The following is a 17,290-nucleotide window of genomic DNA, read 5'->3' on the forward strand; positions in this document are numbered from 1 at the left end:
TTTTTAGTGGTCTTCTACAGGCGAGGAACTGAAGAAGCAAGTGCAGTCAAGTTTTATGAGCCACATCTTGTTACTAGTAGGGGGAGTATGCAGTAAATTAAAGCACACTGGTACTTCCTGGGCCTCTGGAAATTAGAAGTTGCATACATACATCATTTTGGTCCATTCACAAGGATCTGATCTATGAAAAATAGGGCACAAGTCCATTTCCAGCTGTAAAAGTGACAACAAAAGCAGAGGATTATTTTCCCCCAACAATGGTCAAGGCAGTCCTTCGCAAATAAGTTAGGCCACACTTGACGGAAATGTGGTGCAAGTGACCCCACTTGTACTAGAATAACATAGAAGCACATTTCACTAAACTAGATGGCAGTCATAGTGTCATTGTCAAATTATGAATGGATCATTACCTCTGTGTTGTTGTTCTTCTGAGCAGGTGAACGTGACAGAGCAGAAGATGCAAAGTGCAGTGAATGAACCCTCAAGAAATTAAAAAATATTTAACACAGACAAGAAGACAGAGAAAGAGATGAGAAAAATACTAGGAATAAGAGCCAGGAATATAACAAAGTGTATATAACTAGCACTTTGCTTCAAAGTGAATACAATGACAGATGAATATAATGACAGCAGCATAATACCAATGGATAAAGGCATGTACTTGTAAAAAGACACTTTTGAAATGTAGCAGGTTATCAACCAATCAACTGAGGCATTTTTATAGTAGCAACAGTTTTTATTTGGTTCATAAAGACACAGAAAGCATTAAGCGTGAGCTGCACAAAGACTGACTCTTATTCTCATTTACGGGCCGACGAATCTCGATGGAACCCCTGCTTGCTTCTACATTTGCGTGATTAGGTGATAGCACACACATCAAAAAGAGACTGAACAGTGACGAGACGGTCAAACAATTGCAAGGCTTCATGCAGTGCTACAAGTCTACTGCCGGGGGACCAAAGACCACACTGACTTCCATTCCCCGACAGTTGTGCAACTCACTTGTTCATAACGGTTGAAATAATACAAAAAGGTGAGACTTTCATGTACATATATATACTATATTTATATATATTCTTAAATGTATCACATATAGCACTGACAGAAAGCGTTTATGGTGGATTGATTTATGCTGCATGTTTCAAGTAAAGACAATTGTGTCAAGCAAAATTTCTTTAACTGCTCTAAAATAGTAACATTTAAATTTCAGTGATGTCATTTTGATGCAATTAATAGCGAGGAGGGAGCTGGGAGTCCAAGTCAAAATGGATGGGGGTAATCATTGCCATCAATGGCACTAAATAAACAATCAAATGGGGGGAAAGCTTGATAGTAACAAGATTTAAGAAATATTACCTGTCACTGGCTTCGTCTGTTGCCTCTAGTTTGATTAAAAACAACAAAAACGTGAGAAAACACCAAATCAGTGCTAAGTTTTAGTCTATTTTACTCTCAAAATGAATGGCTGACAACTTTGGATACATGCCTTGCGTAGGTTGTTGTGGTTCAGGGAATTGTTTTTATAAAAAAGCCAACTTACTTGCTCATGGAATTTGTCTATCAGGAAGTCAGCAGATTCCTGTTTTCCTCTGATGTAAACGCACCCATTTAAACAAAGGAAAATATCCATGATATTGGCCACTTGGACCTGCAGCGTAAATCGTGCCTGAATTAGTCAAAGAATGTGTTGGTTAAATGACACAAAGCTTACATGCAAGTTAATGGTTGGTGGCGGCGATGTATGTATGTATTACACACAGAATCGCAAAATAACAAATAAATACACTGTATAAAACATAGTTTCATATCAATATATTAAAATACTATTCAAAATAATATCTTGGACAATATTGCAATATGAAATTGGCTGATAAATAGTTAACTAGGCCTACACAGAGATATATATTTTGAAGCATCTGTGTCTTGCTTGGACTATGAATGACTTCTTTTTTTTTTTACTATGTTTTTTAGGTTGTTTTTTTTAGATTTCCAGGATTTTTTCCCCTTGTTGAGGGCTGTACTGTACAATGCAGAGAGCGAACAACTACTTCCTCCCTTTCCAACAAGAACAACATACAGTACAGTACACAGTCCCGTAATCATAATAATAACAAAGATACGCGGGATACAACAGACAGAAAAATAGAAAAATATCAATAGAAATCAAAAGTCAAATACAAGAGTAAATAAAGTAGGCGGAGTACTTAGGAGTCTCTGTGGTTATTTTCTGCTGTTGTTTGTTGGAGCTGGAGCTTTTTGTTTTGGCTCTTGGTGGTAAATCGGCATTGTACAATCCTGACACGCACCCAACCACACACGCACACACACACACACACACACACAGACACACACACACACAGCCACACACACACATCATTCACTCTGGGCACACCCACAAAACTAAGGTACACAAACAGGCATGCATTGGTGCACAAGCCTGCACATACACTTGCAGCCACACACACAGCTCACATGACCACGCAGCACTTGCAGCTCTGTTTCTTCTCCTTCTCCTCTTCGACCTTCTCTTTTTCAGCCATGCTTCCATTGGGCGGAGCCGGGTCGGCCGTGGCCGCGTCTCCCGAAGCCAGCTTGGCCTCCCCGTCCTCGATCATCACAAACTCGGCCTTCACGTTGCCATCCGCCCCGTCGGTCCCAGTGACCGGGCGTCCTTCCTTCTCGTCCTCCACTGTCTTGTAGCCCATGAAGACCAGAGTGACGGGGTTGTCGGCACTGGCCTGCTCGGGACTGGGGCCCAGTAGCTTGGCCTCGATGCCAGCCACCTCCCGTTTGGGGGTCTGGCAAACACCGTTTTCTCCTTAGGGGTTAGAGGTAGAGAGTCAGAGTGGTAGGATTGAAGTACCATTTACCATTTTCAAATTGAAACATTAAAATACCCAATAAATTGACATTTTAAATGTAAATAATGAAAGATTAGCTTTGGAGGGGCTGTAAAAGGGGGTTGGATTTTAATTACTTTTAGGTAAAACAATGTAATAGATTGTTGATTCATTTGATGAGCAATTATAGTCGTCCATTAGTCAATGAATAGTGGCAGTTTGCACACAAGTATTTTTACGTTTAGTCCACTCATTCATTGCGATTGACGACAATGTCCAAGTGGGAGAGTATTGATTTATATGCCGCTTCCACCAGTCTTTATTAGCTCTCTCACTCGGTGTTAGGGGCCACATGGGAAAGTTGCTATGGTATCGGCAATTGCGTGTCGCCTTGGCAACCCAACATACCTCCATTTTCTTTGGCCATGCCCTTATTGGCTGGCACACCTGTCTCCAGTTCTTCAATCTCCTCCTCCAGTCTGCCTCGAGAAACAGACGTCACAGACAGACAAGCGTATATATTTTTTAAACCACTATGCGGTAATATGTTGATTTATTGTGGTCACATTCAGTCAGTTTAGCAATTCAACTCCAAATGACCTTGCTGGTGTAGTTTGTTTTTACGAATTCAACTGAAATGTGTTGTTATATAATCCAATACAATGATGTTGAATTCAAACCAAGAAAAATCTTGGAACATCTTTTTTTCCAACACTGACCTAAAAATGACCTGCTCCAGGACTTTGGTCTTCACCTCCTCCTCCTGCAGGCGCTTTTGTGTCTCCTCCTCGGCTGGAGCGCCATCCAACAACCAGCGCTCTCTCAGTGCCTTAGACTTCAGGGACAAAAGGAACCATTTTTTAATCACACAATTTCTATCACACCATAATAAAAACATATTAAGCAGTAAATGTTATAACATTAACAAGAGGAGTGGGAAATTAAGTATTGGTGCCCAATACAGTACTAGAACATAATTTATGAATAAAATCTCACCTAAGAAACTGTAACTTCATGTTTTGGATACTATAATTTTGTGCTCAGAGTGTATTTGTTATCAAAAACATCACAAGCATAGACAAAATGACAAAAAAAAATCTAAGTTGCTAAAGGATCTTTTACCATATTGCAAAGCTGCTACATGTGACACCCAGGGTGACAGTGTGATGGCGTCAGTTTTCCATTAATGGTGCAAATAAATGTTTCAATACTTTAAGGCAAACATGAATGTTTTTTTCAGGCCATTTTCTCAGATCCTGATTTTCAAATTTGAAGGCAAAATTCACCAATTACTTAAATCATCTCTTTTTATTATTCTTATTTATATTCAACTCTATAAAGATAGTGATCCTGCTATTGAGAATAGAATCGGTAAATGAGACGATTTGGCTACTTTAGTCAGTCAGTAACCAGAATAAGCAAGAGTTGATAATTATCCGGTTTATTATAGACAAAGTGTGGGAACACACACTATGCCCACATTTAACTTTGTATGACTTTAACAGGAGCAGTTTAACACCTGTTGTTATCATTACATCTCCAAATTAGTTTTCCCAATTACAGATCGCCATCCGTGACAAGATTAAAAAAAACAAGTTGTCCTCATTTAAACATCTTCCTCCCATTCATCCATTCCTAAATGTTATCATGTTGTTATCTTAATCTGCTGTGCAATTGTGGCCCTCGAACAAATACTGAAACATAACCAAAAGATATTAAAAATATAAACCATGTAGGTTCTCTTTCATTTACAGATGTTGCAATAGGAAGTGACATGCATAGACCTCTACAGGCCTTACACAAAAACAGCCGGGAATGGTTTCAAAGCCCTTTGGGACGAAAAATCTAGATTTGAGAATTCCTTAGGCATGATGCAATTATTACTTTGACAGCCCCTGTTTCTTTTCCCCTTTCTCTCTTTCCTGTTCTCTCCATGCAATAGGTAGTTTGTGAACTTTTTATGAAGGAGTAGAGCACTAAACTAAGCTATAAATGTCAGTGTGGATCCCCGCAGTTTCTTGTCCGGAGATTTTTAATCTGTGGAAGTGCTTTTCTTTCAACGACTCCTGGGAAAAGTAGTGATGTACACACACACGGTCATAAAGCATAAAAGACAACTGAAAGGAACTCATACGTGCTAGTGAACAGGTGAAAGGCTCTTAGAAACAACAACAAAAATACTCCAATACTACGTTGCTTTAGTTTTGAGTGTGTGTAAGAAGTAATCCTGACTCATGCCAAAGATTGTAATTCAACACTTCCTACGCCAGATCTGCACTGAATCTAAAAAAGGTTGCTTTTCTCTGCTGTCTCAATTCTGCCACACCCAAAAACCCACCAGCGGATGACATCATGTAATGTACTCACACAAACACGGCGGGGTTGTAAAGTTATGTCTCTATTGTTCCACGGGGTGAAAAAGCTGCTAACGTAGCAGACAAAAGACGGAACTGTGACGCACACAGACACACACACACGTCTCTGGAGACTTTACAGACTCACTGCCATGCATAGTTATTAATACATTCACTGTAATTGAGGGTGACCTATCTATTTTGACATGAAGGGCTGGCAGTGATTGTTTGCTGCCAACCTCTCCCAATGGAAACGAAACGACATCCATCATCATCAATGACGGACAATGAGTTTAACAGGTTTTAGTTTTTACTTCTTTGGTGTGTTTTTTTTGGGGGGGGGGACAAAGCATAGTTTCCTCTGCCAAAGCCATCTGCATTGTCTGAGGCTTGTGTGTCCCCTCGCTGAAGTACACAATGACACACGTACAAACACACGTGATAAGAGAGGAGTTCTGAAAATAGATGAACTTGTGGCAGGCATATTTTCATCGCCATCTTTGCGCTCTTATCATTAATGCTGGGAAATGTAAAGCCTAATGTGCAATATTATTGGATGTTGGGGGAAAAACAATCCCAAAGTTTTAGGGACCAAGATTGCTTATACAATAATAGTTTTTTATTGTAGGTAGTACCGTCTGAAAGATCGCATTGCATCTTATGTACACAAAAAACTCCCCAGATTATTAGATTTAAACATGTTAAATTTAAGTTCCTTTTTATTGTACATTGTTCCCTAAGCAGTTCAGAAAATGAATATATGAATGCATGAATATTTTAGTGCTTAACGGTACTTTAACCTAATATTTTGTTGCTGAAAGTTTAGAGATTAATGGCTATCATTTAGAGAAAAATTGCACCGTTAAAAATTGCACACTGACTACATTATGTTTCAGTAAAGGATCACGTCTTCAGTGTTGAGCGGTGCAAAGATCTAAGAAAATGGTGGCAAAAAGGTGGATAAACTACATTATTATCCTTCTCTTTTGTAATTGTTTCCTTTGAAAAGTAGAGTAACGGTGGCAAAATGTATTGAACGTCTGAGTGCCGTCATTGGAGTAAAATGGAGTGCTTTATAAAAGGTTAAGTAAAGAGCACTAGTACTTTAGCCAACTCTGCTTATCGTCAAGCTTGCCCGGCACTCCTGATATCGTTGGAGCAGGCACTGACAAAAACCTTGCCCTTTGACACGACAAGTGCCAGAAGACTACACATCGTGTTTGTGTGTTTAAACGGCATGAGGGAGAGTTCCTGGTGTTATCTGCCATTCATTTGGAACATTCCGTAATAACAGTCGGGGAGGATCGCACGAGGGTAGAAGAAGGAATTGCTGAGGCCGACCGAGGGTGAAAAGAGGAATCTCAGAGAGAGGGCGCCGTAGCTTGGGAGGCCTGCAGTGAGCTGGCAGCGATTGCTTATCATCAACTTGGATTTAGGCGTTTTAAAGGTTCAGAGCTCGGCAGGACTTTTATTCCTATTTTCCAGTGAAAGAGAGCCACAATGGAGAAAGGACTGTCAAAATAAATAAAGGGAGCTGTTGTTGGAATGTACTAATTCTGGTGGGTGGGATTTGGAAGTTCAGTTCGAGATTTGCTACAGAATTTAGTTGTTGGAAACAATTGTTTGACCAATTTGTTACGTATTAGATCCTAATTTTTAGATTCAGTTCTTGCTGCAAATCAGCAAATACGGAAAATGGTGTGGCGTTGACATGCCAGTTGTTATACAGGGAAATGAAAGACAATTTTCAAACTCAACCAAATGGAATTTCATTGGTATACATTGTACTCTTGTTTTTCTTTTGGTTTAAGATATCATTTAAAAGAGGAAAAAGGGAATTATTCTGGGGTTTTTTATATTACAAACAATGAAATATGTTTTCTTTTAGTGTCAGTGTACCTTGAGATGTTGCAGTTGTCGTCTATCATCGTCCAGCTGTCTCCTCTTGTTCTCAATCTCTGTCTGCTTCTTCCTTTTCTCCTACAAGCATTAGTAATAGTGTTTGTACATTGCCATACAGTATTATTTTCATGCAGATTCTGTCATACCAAGAATAAAATATATATTTTTTTCATTTTCAAGGTCTTTTGGCAGCAGTACAATTATAAGATATTTGAATTATGGAGCAAAAAGTCGCATCCATCACATCACAATGTGATTTAGCATTAAATACAAATGTATGACAAAATATTAATTATTCTTCGATAGAGAGCTCTGAACATTGAATTGAATTCAATGTTTTTATTAGGGTTACAGATATACAGTGTGTGCATGTCTTCTATCAAATCCAAGACTTTTCTCTTCCCATTAAGTGTATGTAATCAAAGAAATAGCACGAGGGTCCTGGAGTGCATTATTATTTGATATCCCCTAGTGGTGACGGAGACAGCATGTAAAAGGTTTTGAGTTCATCATTAGCAAGAGTTACGATTTACTACTCACCGCGATAACGAGGAGCCTCTCCTCTTGCGTCACCTCTTCCATCCTAGAGGGGGAGAACAAGAGAGCGTCAGTGTGAGACACGCAAACAATCAGCGACCTTGACACTTGCTTGTCGGACGCCCACGACAAACAAAGTGTCAACAAGTCCAATACTCATTCCTTGGCTTTGCTTTGGACTCCTTCCAGCCAATGAGAGCCCAAGGAGGTATTCTAATGTGTCAGCAGGTGATTCCAGCCTTGTTTCAAATATGTTCCAGACAAGTGTTGTAAGAGCAAGTGGAATTCATAATGTAAACATTGAACTTTTTCTATCACATTACTTGCCGTTGACAGTGATCGATACTTATTTTCGTCAATGAAGCAAACACAGTACCAGTTAAAATATTTCGTTTTAGGTAAAGTGTTAAGTAACGTGGTAATTTTCCTGTTCGAAAGAATCCAGGATTGCTCGATTATGGGACTTCCTGCTGATTTCATTGCCTTTCCTGGCAATCAAAACAGTCTAACAGTAATTTAACAATGATTAACATATTTTGTTCTTTTTTAATTTTAGGCAATGACCAATTCAGGCAAGTGCAAAAGTAAAAAAATAAATAAATAAGGGTCATAACCACAACTGGCTCATTTACACACAACAACACAAACATTCACTTCCATTGGTATTGGTTAATTCAACGTTTGTTAGTCCCCAAAAAGATAACATGCTAGTCGCCAGTTAATAGTGTTGTAGGGAGCTTCCCTTCAATTTAACATCAAAACAGATACAGAGACACTAGACTGCCTTCTGCTGCCTGCCAACGAACCACATCACCGCGTGTCACATGGATACGACCGCAATCATCTGATCGAACGCCGCCCTTGCAACAGTGCAAACTCACTCTGTCTCAATGTATGTCTATATACTGCATTACTTAAAGGCTCCTAGTCCGGGAAAAGCACTATGGATCAATTTTTCCTGACCTTTACAACCAAAGCACCTATTTTACATGATAAAAGTCTATTTTCACGAATACAAACAAAATTGTCACAAAAGGAAACGTATTTAGTGTAAAATAGAGGTAGTTATTTGAATGCAACGATATTATTAATTCGTTGGCTGATAACCGTCCAAGCAATTTTGACTAGGAGGGTTAGTAGTGATTATTCGTCAGTGAAACGTAAATATTCACTTTTCATTTTACCACAGAAGATATATATTGTATCTAATTTGTTTACATAAAAACAGTGGCGAGGAGACTGTGTTTAGGTTTTCCGGGTGTGGCTTGGGGAAAAAAAACATTGAATCCTGGAAACAGTCCAGCAATGAAAGAACGTTTAGAATATTCAACAGATTAAGTTAATATAAACACTGACCAACATCATCTTAGGAAATGGCCCTGAACAAGTAAAGCTATATTTTGTCAAGGCAGGTATATTGCAGGAGCATACCTGTCAACTGGTACGTTCTCGCCGTAATTGGTACAACTGAAAGCCCATTTTTATATTGGTACGCTGTACACATGAAAATGGTACGCTAAACGGTGATTTTGAGAAAAAAAAATAAATTAAGGCACTTTCTAGCCATTTTTCACCATCCGCCATTGTTTCTTCCCGGAAACGCATGTCTGCCAAGTGATATATGTACCGGCGCCTCTGATTGGCTAAAAAAAAAAGATCATGATAAACATTTCGTTTTGTAACACTTTCACCATGTGATTTCCGTTTCCTGTTCCCTTGTTTATGTTTACTTTCATTTGCAAAAAATTACAAAAAAGTAAAGTGGTAAGATTTTCCATGTATTTATACATATATGTAAGGGCGAAAACAAAATTTGGTAAGATCACAAATGGTTCGAGGTTGACAGGTATGCAGGAGAGCTGACTAATGACTGGGCCAATTCCCTTGATGGGGGGGAGCCGATGCACTTGTAGCATTTCCAGGAAGAAACACATTAAGGGCCAACATAGAGCCCCACCAGCTCACTGCTAAAAGCACCATTCCTCAAGGCTTTGCTCTTGACTGTACACAAGACTGATGTACAAAGACCTCAAATCTAGAGCAAAATGTGAATATATTATAAAATATTAAAAATAAAAGCAACCAAAAAGAAGTTATTTATCCACTTTTTGCATGATTTTCAATTGACAGCTTTACATTTGAGACTAATATTCCAAATTTTGTCACGATGTAGGTTGCCTATCACTAATTTAGTACCCAACAGTGTAGTTATTTGTTCTTGTCTGATTAAGAAAGAACAGAAAAGTTATATTTAACAGGTACACCACATGCACCCCATATTAGCAGCCGGTGATCCACCTACACGCTGAGGCAGCGAGTAAACACTTTCACGCCCAGGCTGTGAAATACTGCAGCAACCATTTACGACGTTTTTTTTCCCTTCCATCGGAAAAACAAACCAATAAAGGACACAATTAAATTCAATCAAGTGGAACAATCACTTGTGACGCATTACAAAATGGCAAAAACCACAGTAGCCTATTTGACTTTTTAATTGGAAACCTGCATACGAGAGAGTGGTGTCAAAGTCTCAATGGGCTCAAATTGCAGTTTTGACTTCCTTCAGATGGATTTTTTTTTTTACTTAGAAAAAAAAATAAAAAGTGGGCCGTACAAAATGACATGGTCTGCATTTGACCCGGGGACTTGACTTTGACACCGGTGAGTTGACAAAACTCAGTGTATCGGATTCCAAACTCATACATGGTCTCCTACCGCTTTACAGGGCAGCAAAAATTGGCAAGCAATGAATGGATTACCCAATATTAACACATAGAAGTGTCTGGCAAGGGAAAAATCAAACCATTTCCACTCCATGCAATGAATGATGAGAGTGAAATGCCTCTTGACCCTCATCCTACAGTTAAAGAGAAAGGAAACTCATCTCCATCCCCCATTGCAGGACGAGCACTTAGCTCTCGAATCTCTGCTCCAGACTTCCACGACTTCCTTCCTCCCAGCCCCGACATCATGAAGAGAACAATACGCTGCTAGCAAGGATATTCGCATTGTTGCCACGGGCACATCAAAAATGCAGGCCACTGCATCCGACTGTCTTAAGCAAAACTCGAGGAAGCCCGCGAGGTCTAATGTTAGCTGTTGAAGGGGTCAGAGGAGGCCCCCTCAGAGATGGACAGACATGAATAATGTCTGTAGTAGTTGTACACAATGTAGTCAAGTCATGTCAGTAGCCTTTTGACATAATACAGCCAACATTAAAAGTGTATGTCATCTTAGGTCAAACCATATTTTAGTCCGGAACACAATTATCTGAATTTTATCTCAAACAGGACCAACTAAAGTACCTTAAAAAAAGGCATTTCTGGCATTTTCATTACAATGTCTCAAGTTTTTAAAAGTAATGCAAGGTCACATTAAATAACTTCAAGTGGATGATCACATATTGCATTACAGACAGTGCCATGTCTTGTAATAAACTGAATAAATGTAACTGCAAAAACATTTTTACCTGCACATTTCCAAAAAAAATGATCATAAACGTGGCAGCATATGAATTAATCTAAAAGTTTTTTTGCATGTATTTGTTGTACCTTCATTAATGTTCTTTCCAGGGCAGAAACTGACAACTATCCACCAAAGTGCAACTAAAACAAGTATACTTCATTTTTTTAGCCAATCAGCAATATGAAGAAGCCCAATGCATTACCAAGACAAGCCCCTCCGACATTAAGACAGGAAGCATTAAAGTATAGGTGCCTTCTATTGGCACCGTCTCAAGAAGAGGCTCTGTTGAGGCCCGGTAATTGTTTATGTTGTTGCGCCTTTCACTGGGAATCGTGAATGTTTTTGTGTGCTCAACTCGGGTTACGTTCAGTTCAAAATCCCCCCTTGGCTTTGTATCAATGGGCCTTTTGACAGTGGCCACTGGTGATCATGAGTGAATGTGAGAGGGTGGGGGGGTTGACCGGAGAATATCAAACGACACTATCCAGGAGAGAAGCAATATCTGGTAATGGCGGCTCCCTCCTTAACTGTCATGACCAAGCAATTGTTGTAATGTGCAATGTGACAAAATGGCAGAAAAATTAACGAATAGAAGCATCTTGCAAGTAGGAAGGTGGGCCGTGTTGCATTATTTAACCATATCTCACAGCTGGATACCGTTCCCCTTAAGATGCAATTAGAAAAATGAAAATTTCTAATCATTTGCCTACCAATTCAAATGAATTGGGACATATATTGCCGTCAATAGCAGTAGTATAATAGCTTTCCCTAGACTGCTTCTGGATTTCTTCCGTTATGCTGCTGTTTGCCATCCTGCTAGTTGGCTATCAGCCAAGGCTGGCTGGCTGGCTCTGAGCAAAAAAATATGAGAATAGATACAAATATACATATCATTTGTGCATTTTTCAGTAAATGGCATGTCCTATTAAAAAGAATGACGGGACAACCAGCTTCTATTTCCTTCTCTATAACAGATCGAATAGCTAGTAACGGCCTTCATGGTTTCTTAATGACAATGAGGGTCATTTTAATATGAATATATATCACAGTGGGTCGAGGAGATAGCCAATGCCCTCTAATGCTTAAAATAGCTTACGCACTTGGTCACAGTAGCCTGAAGTGGTGTTTTGGACTTATCAGCAGATGTTCTGATACAGGCTATAGTCCATTTTTGTTGTGTTTACCTTTAGAAACAATTTTAAAGTGAGTTAATTTTGTTACGACTACAAATTGTTGCACTAAATACACAACTAGAATCACAAGTAAACTACAACGGTGACATCACAAAATTACTTCATTCAGAAAGGCCACCTATAAGAGACAATTTGGGAATTAGGCAGCTCACTTTCACACTTTTTTGTCAGGCAGGCGACTATTTGTACACAAATATTAAAAAGTCAATAGTCTGCTTGACTCTTGGAAGCCGTTACTACAAAGTCAACTAAGTCAACTAGTGGAAACAGATGCATGCCAGAGCTCACCAGCTCATTGTATCACACGCACGCACAAAAGTTGGCTGGCGATAGGGTGCCGGTCAGGCCCAAAGCGAATTGCTGACAAGACACAAAGCAGACACGAGCTGCATGGGAGGAGACATCACCCCCTTTATCGCAACTTAAAACAAATCACAAACGATTTTAGCTTGACCACACAGTAATATGGGCCCATGACCACTCCTAAAACTGTAACTAAGAAAACATATCAAACATTGGCACCCCAACCTCACAAATTTTCTGCCAGTGAGCTCAACAACCTTCTGACTGTTAAATTTAACAAACTGCGATTGACATTCAATCCGCTCTCACCTCACAAGATTTGGACATCAAACAAAAACGTGTGCAGAGACAATGCACAAAAATAAGCCATTTTATCCCACCTGCTGAGTGCTACAAAGCAACACCAATCTGATAAAACAAACTACTACCAGAGGCAAAATGGCCTGCACATAAAGTATGCCAAAATGATTTAAATGACTATGAAAAGCAATTATTTTACCACAAAAAAACATTCTTCATGTGGTATAAGGGTTCACTGAAGAAACAGCAGTCAAAGACACAGCTGTACAGAAAATTCATTCAATCTCCTTGCTGCTTATCCTTATTAGGGTCGTGGGGGGTGCCGGTGCCCATCCCAGCCGACTTTGTGCATTAGGCGGGGGACCCTCTGAATTGGTTGGCAGCCAATCAGAGCAGACTATACATCTTGACACAAAATCATTTTAGTTTTTTACCTCCAAATTAACAAGTCGGTTGAAAATAAATAACAAATAAAGGCCCTCCTGCCAAGTACTGCGATATGACAGTGTGCTAATCACATTTTTTTTTACACACAATGCTCTGTGAACCATAAAAGATGACTCGCAATGCTTGAAAAGGGCTGGGCCTGGATGCTCAAATCACCCAGCATTCCAATTTCTGTAGCTTTTGCAAACCCGGCCTCTTGTATGTATATCCATTTTGAGGGATGCTATCAACGGCATGGCTTTAATGGAAACTGCAAGCATTCTGCTGTTTGTACTGTACGTATCAACGCGAGCACAGCAGCCAGGGACACACACACACGTGCACACACACAGGGATTCCAGACAGGGCTATGTCATGGCCATTGCCGTGCGCCATGTTGGAGCAGCAGACTGCTCACATCACATACACACGCCAGTGAAAGCCAGTCAGCATCGTGACAGGATTAAACTCCAAATCAAAAATAAGGGAGGGATGATGACGATGATGATGGCGGTGCTGATGCTGACACATAAAGACGCACACCCACATACTCTCCCCCTCTCTCTCTCTTATGTTCCTTAAGCAGCACAACAGATCGATATGACATGATGAAGCACTGGCGTAAACATGTCCGGTTACACCTGTCGGATGCAAAATTGAAAGACAATGGATGGAAAGGCGAGAAATACAAAAATATGTATTTTTCCTTCATATTCCTTTCATTTTCTCTCTTTGCACCATATAGCAAAAATAAGCAAAATAGATGACTTACTCGGCCGCGGAGGTCGATCACTTCTCTTCTTTCCACTCACAGCCACCCCCCCAACCCCCCCAAAAAAAGAAAAAGAAAAGAAAACACGCGTGGTGTTTAATTCTCCCTCTCCTTCCTTAACACTCCTTCTTCCGAGCCACCCTCCTCCTCCTCCTCCGCCTCCTCTTTCTCTCTCTCTCTCCCTCCCTCTTTCCACTCGGAGGTGATGCTGCTTGTCCCGGTACGGGTGCGCTTCTCAAGCCGACTGTGGTGGCGACACGCCCGCGGCTCAGCGCCTCGACGCACTCGGCAGAGCTCCGAGCATGGGCGTCGGTTTAGGGGCAGGTTGTAATGTCGTTAGGAGCGAGGGAGGGGATGTGAAATGGAGATGGGAGAAGAAGAGGGGGAGGAGATTGAAAAAAAATGGGGGGAGGGGGGATGTCCTGATGGTGGGGACTCTTGGAATATCAAGGCGTTTCTTATAATGCCGATGCTCCTGTCGTGTTCATCCAAATGAAGCTTTTTTTTGGATTAACTGGAGCTGTTAAGAAAGCAAACAAGGGAGGAGACATTTAGTCAACATAGGATTTGTCGCCCTCTAGCGAATAAAACATCGAATACGCGTGTCATTGGCACAAACATATCCGCAATGCTATATTTCCCATGGGGTTCATTTCTAGATGCAAAGCTTTTCATTTTTTCCCCTCTGTTATGGTTCTACTGTACTAGAGAGAGGAGGATATGTTGCACCAATAGCAAATAGACAGCAGAGGGAACCAGAGTTAATCAGATTTCTATCTAGGTCACTTGAGAATTTTCCTCAATGCTTTTGTTGGAGATATAAATTGAATTAATCCGTTAGCATTCATTTAAAAGTGATAGGTAATTTCACGCTGACCTGAATGTGTGCACACCCATAGTCTCTCTTTTCTTCAACCAAACCTGAAAAAGAAAAGTTGAAACAGTTGAATGGTTAGGAGAAGCTGGGATGTGTAGACTTTTTAAATCTTAACAATCATGCAGGTCAAAATTTTGAGTTTTGATTGTTTATTGGCTATCTACTGTGAAAAGAGGGACTTTAATCCTCATAATTCATACTATGTGTGTGTGTTTTTATGTGACATACCTCAAAGGTTGAAAATTGCATGGCTGGTCTCAGACAGGTAACTTCTGAAAGCTTTTGTTTTTGTTTTATTTTAAAAGCTACAATGTATTGAACCTTTTGTTCCTTGTCAGCCTATAAAAGATGAGTTCACTTACATCATTTAGGATAAAGAGTGATGTGGCCATGACACCACAGCATCATTACAAAGCCTTTAATCGGCCAATCACTTTACTTCATGTATTTGGACATTGAAGAAAATGGAGTGAATCTGAAAGACAGTTGTGTATTCAATGAAAATCTCTTCCACACAATCTTCTTAACCAAACATCAATTTGGAACAATTTATAAAAATGCACCCCTAAATAATCAGCATTTAAGAGATCTACTTCAACCAAATGAACATTGCTAAACATAAGTACAAGCCCAACCATTGATAATATGGCAAAAATATGTATAAAATACTCTATATTCATATTTCTGTTGGAAATATTAATTCTTAAGAACAATTTAGTCCTCACTGAAACAAAAATTGTCATTTTTTTAGGCCATTTTGCTTTACATAACCTACTTTCAGACATATGAACTACAGTAATGTACTGATCTTAACCCAGTCGCATGTGTAAATGCTATTTGGCAGCTTGACTAACGTGGAAAATACGAGGCGTACAACAAGCGAATGTAGCAATCTGCTTCCCACTGTTCCACCGTGTCGCATTAAATTAACATTATTGTCTCACAGCTCTCTTCAAATGTAAAACAAAGACTTGAAACTTTGGCCTTTACAAATTTGAATATTTGGCTCCTGAAAGGAATTTTTGGGGGTTTCAGGAGCTAAGTGAGGTGGCGGAGAAGGTTGCTATGCATTGTGCAGAGAAATTTAGGCATAATACGTTGGAGACGTTAGTCTCCGTGCATCATCACAAGCCCTACAGCCATTTTGAGAATCCTTGCATGAGCCACGACTGAGAATTTTTTCCACCCAACGAACACGACAAACATTGTTGACAGATGAGGGTCAGACGTTTTTTTTCTTTTTTCTTTTTTAGCAAACGGCCAGTTTTGATGATGAAAAGGTACATATTCACTTCTATTTCAAATGCGGCAGCCCTCAGGCCTAACTCAGGACTCTTGGGGTTCTTATCTCTCGCTCAGAAGCTTTGGGGAAAATGAATAAACATTAAGAAAAATGATAGAATCCAAGGAAAATAGCTGAGAGAAAATTAATGAGGGGATGGTGGAATGAGATAGGAGGACCTAGAAAAATGTTAAAATGCCTCAGAGATAAATTTGTTTGGTGACCTCTTTTTACATATCAAATTTCACCATTTATAGGATGTCGATGTCATATCATCAAGTGAGTGATCGCTGACAGTTCAACATGGACGTCTACTGCCAACAAAGGCAGCCAATCAGTTCATTCATAGGCACTCCCTCTGATGGCTTGGCCAACAGTGGGCAGTATAATTCAACCATAAACGAATAAAGATGAGTCTCGACTTAGTAAAATAAGGAAATCTTTGTCGCCATTTACTTAAATGGGACATAAACAAAGCAACTGAGAAGTTATTTCACTCCCAAACCATAAAAACTATTGAAAAAATATATATGCACACATGTATACGATACACATGCATATACACACACGCAGCGGGATGGAAACAATCACTTTCCTATGGATAGTATTACTTTTTTTCTTCTTTACAATTGCAATGGGTTAACTCATTCCATCACTGACTGCTACCATCCATCCATCCATCCATCCATCCATCCATCCATCCATCCATCGTGACTGAGAAAGTGGGTCAAAATGGCTTGGATGTCTGTTGCTGTAAATGGTAGCTTAGTAAAAATCTAATCAAAACAACAAACAAATATGAATATTTGTCTGACTCTGGGTCAAATTTGGGGCTGATTTTTCCTGATCAATACTCATGTGAATCAGCTAAAACCTTCCTGTGCTTTTCAGGGTTTGAGTCATCAAGGGCTTGCCTACCAAACTTCATATTGCTAACCGAAAAAGCCTTTGGAAACTGAATCTTTTAAAGTTCCAGTGTGGTACTCAATCCACTGTAAAGTGAATAGGTGAGGCGGGTAAGCAGTGCATGAAAGAGGTC

The 17,290-nt window shown here is 39.8% G+C and overlaps 1 protein-coding gene across 1 annotated transcript; it reads right to left on the reverse strand.

The window, feature by feature from the left end:
• Positions 1-715: 715 nt before the first annotated feature.
• palm1b (paralemmin 1b) lies at positions 716-15,306 on the reverse strand. The gene is made up of 8 exons (XM_077731075.1): positions 15,198-15,306; positions 14,970-15,013; positions 14,093-14,612; positions 7,637-7,679; positions 7,094-7,174; positions 3,560-3,675; positions 3,249-3,319; positions 716-2,818 (listed from the first exon to the last, which is right to left on the reverse strand). Exons 4-8 carry the CDS (start codon positions 7,676-7,678, stop codon positions 2,469-2,471), a joined length of 660 nt encoding a protein of 219 aa, XP_077587201.1. The 5' UTR covers position 7,679; positions 14,093-14,612; positions 14,970-15,013; positions 15,198-15,306; the 3' UTR covers positions 716-2,468.
• Positions 15,307-17,290: the final 1,984 nt, after the last annotated feature.

Source organism: Stigmatopora nigra, chromosome 13, assembly GCF_051989575.1.
Source record: "Stigmatopora nigra isolate UIUO_SnigA chromosome 13, RoL_Snig_1.1, whole genome shotgun sequence".
Classification (NCBI taxonomy): Eukaryota; Metazoa; Chordata; class Actinopteri; order Syngnathiformes; family Syngnathidae; genus Stigmatopora; species Stigmatopora nigra.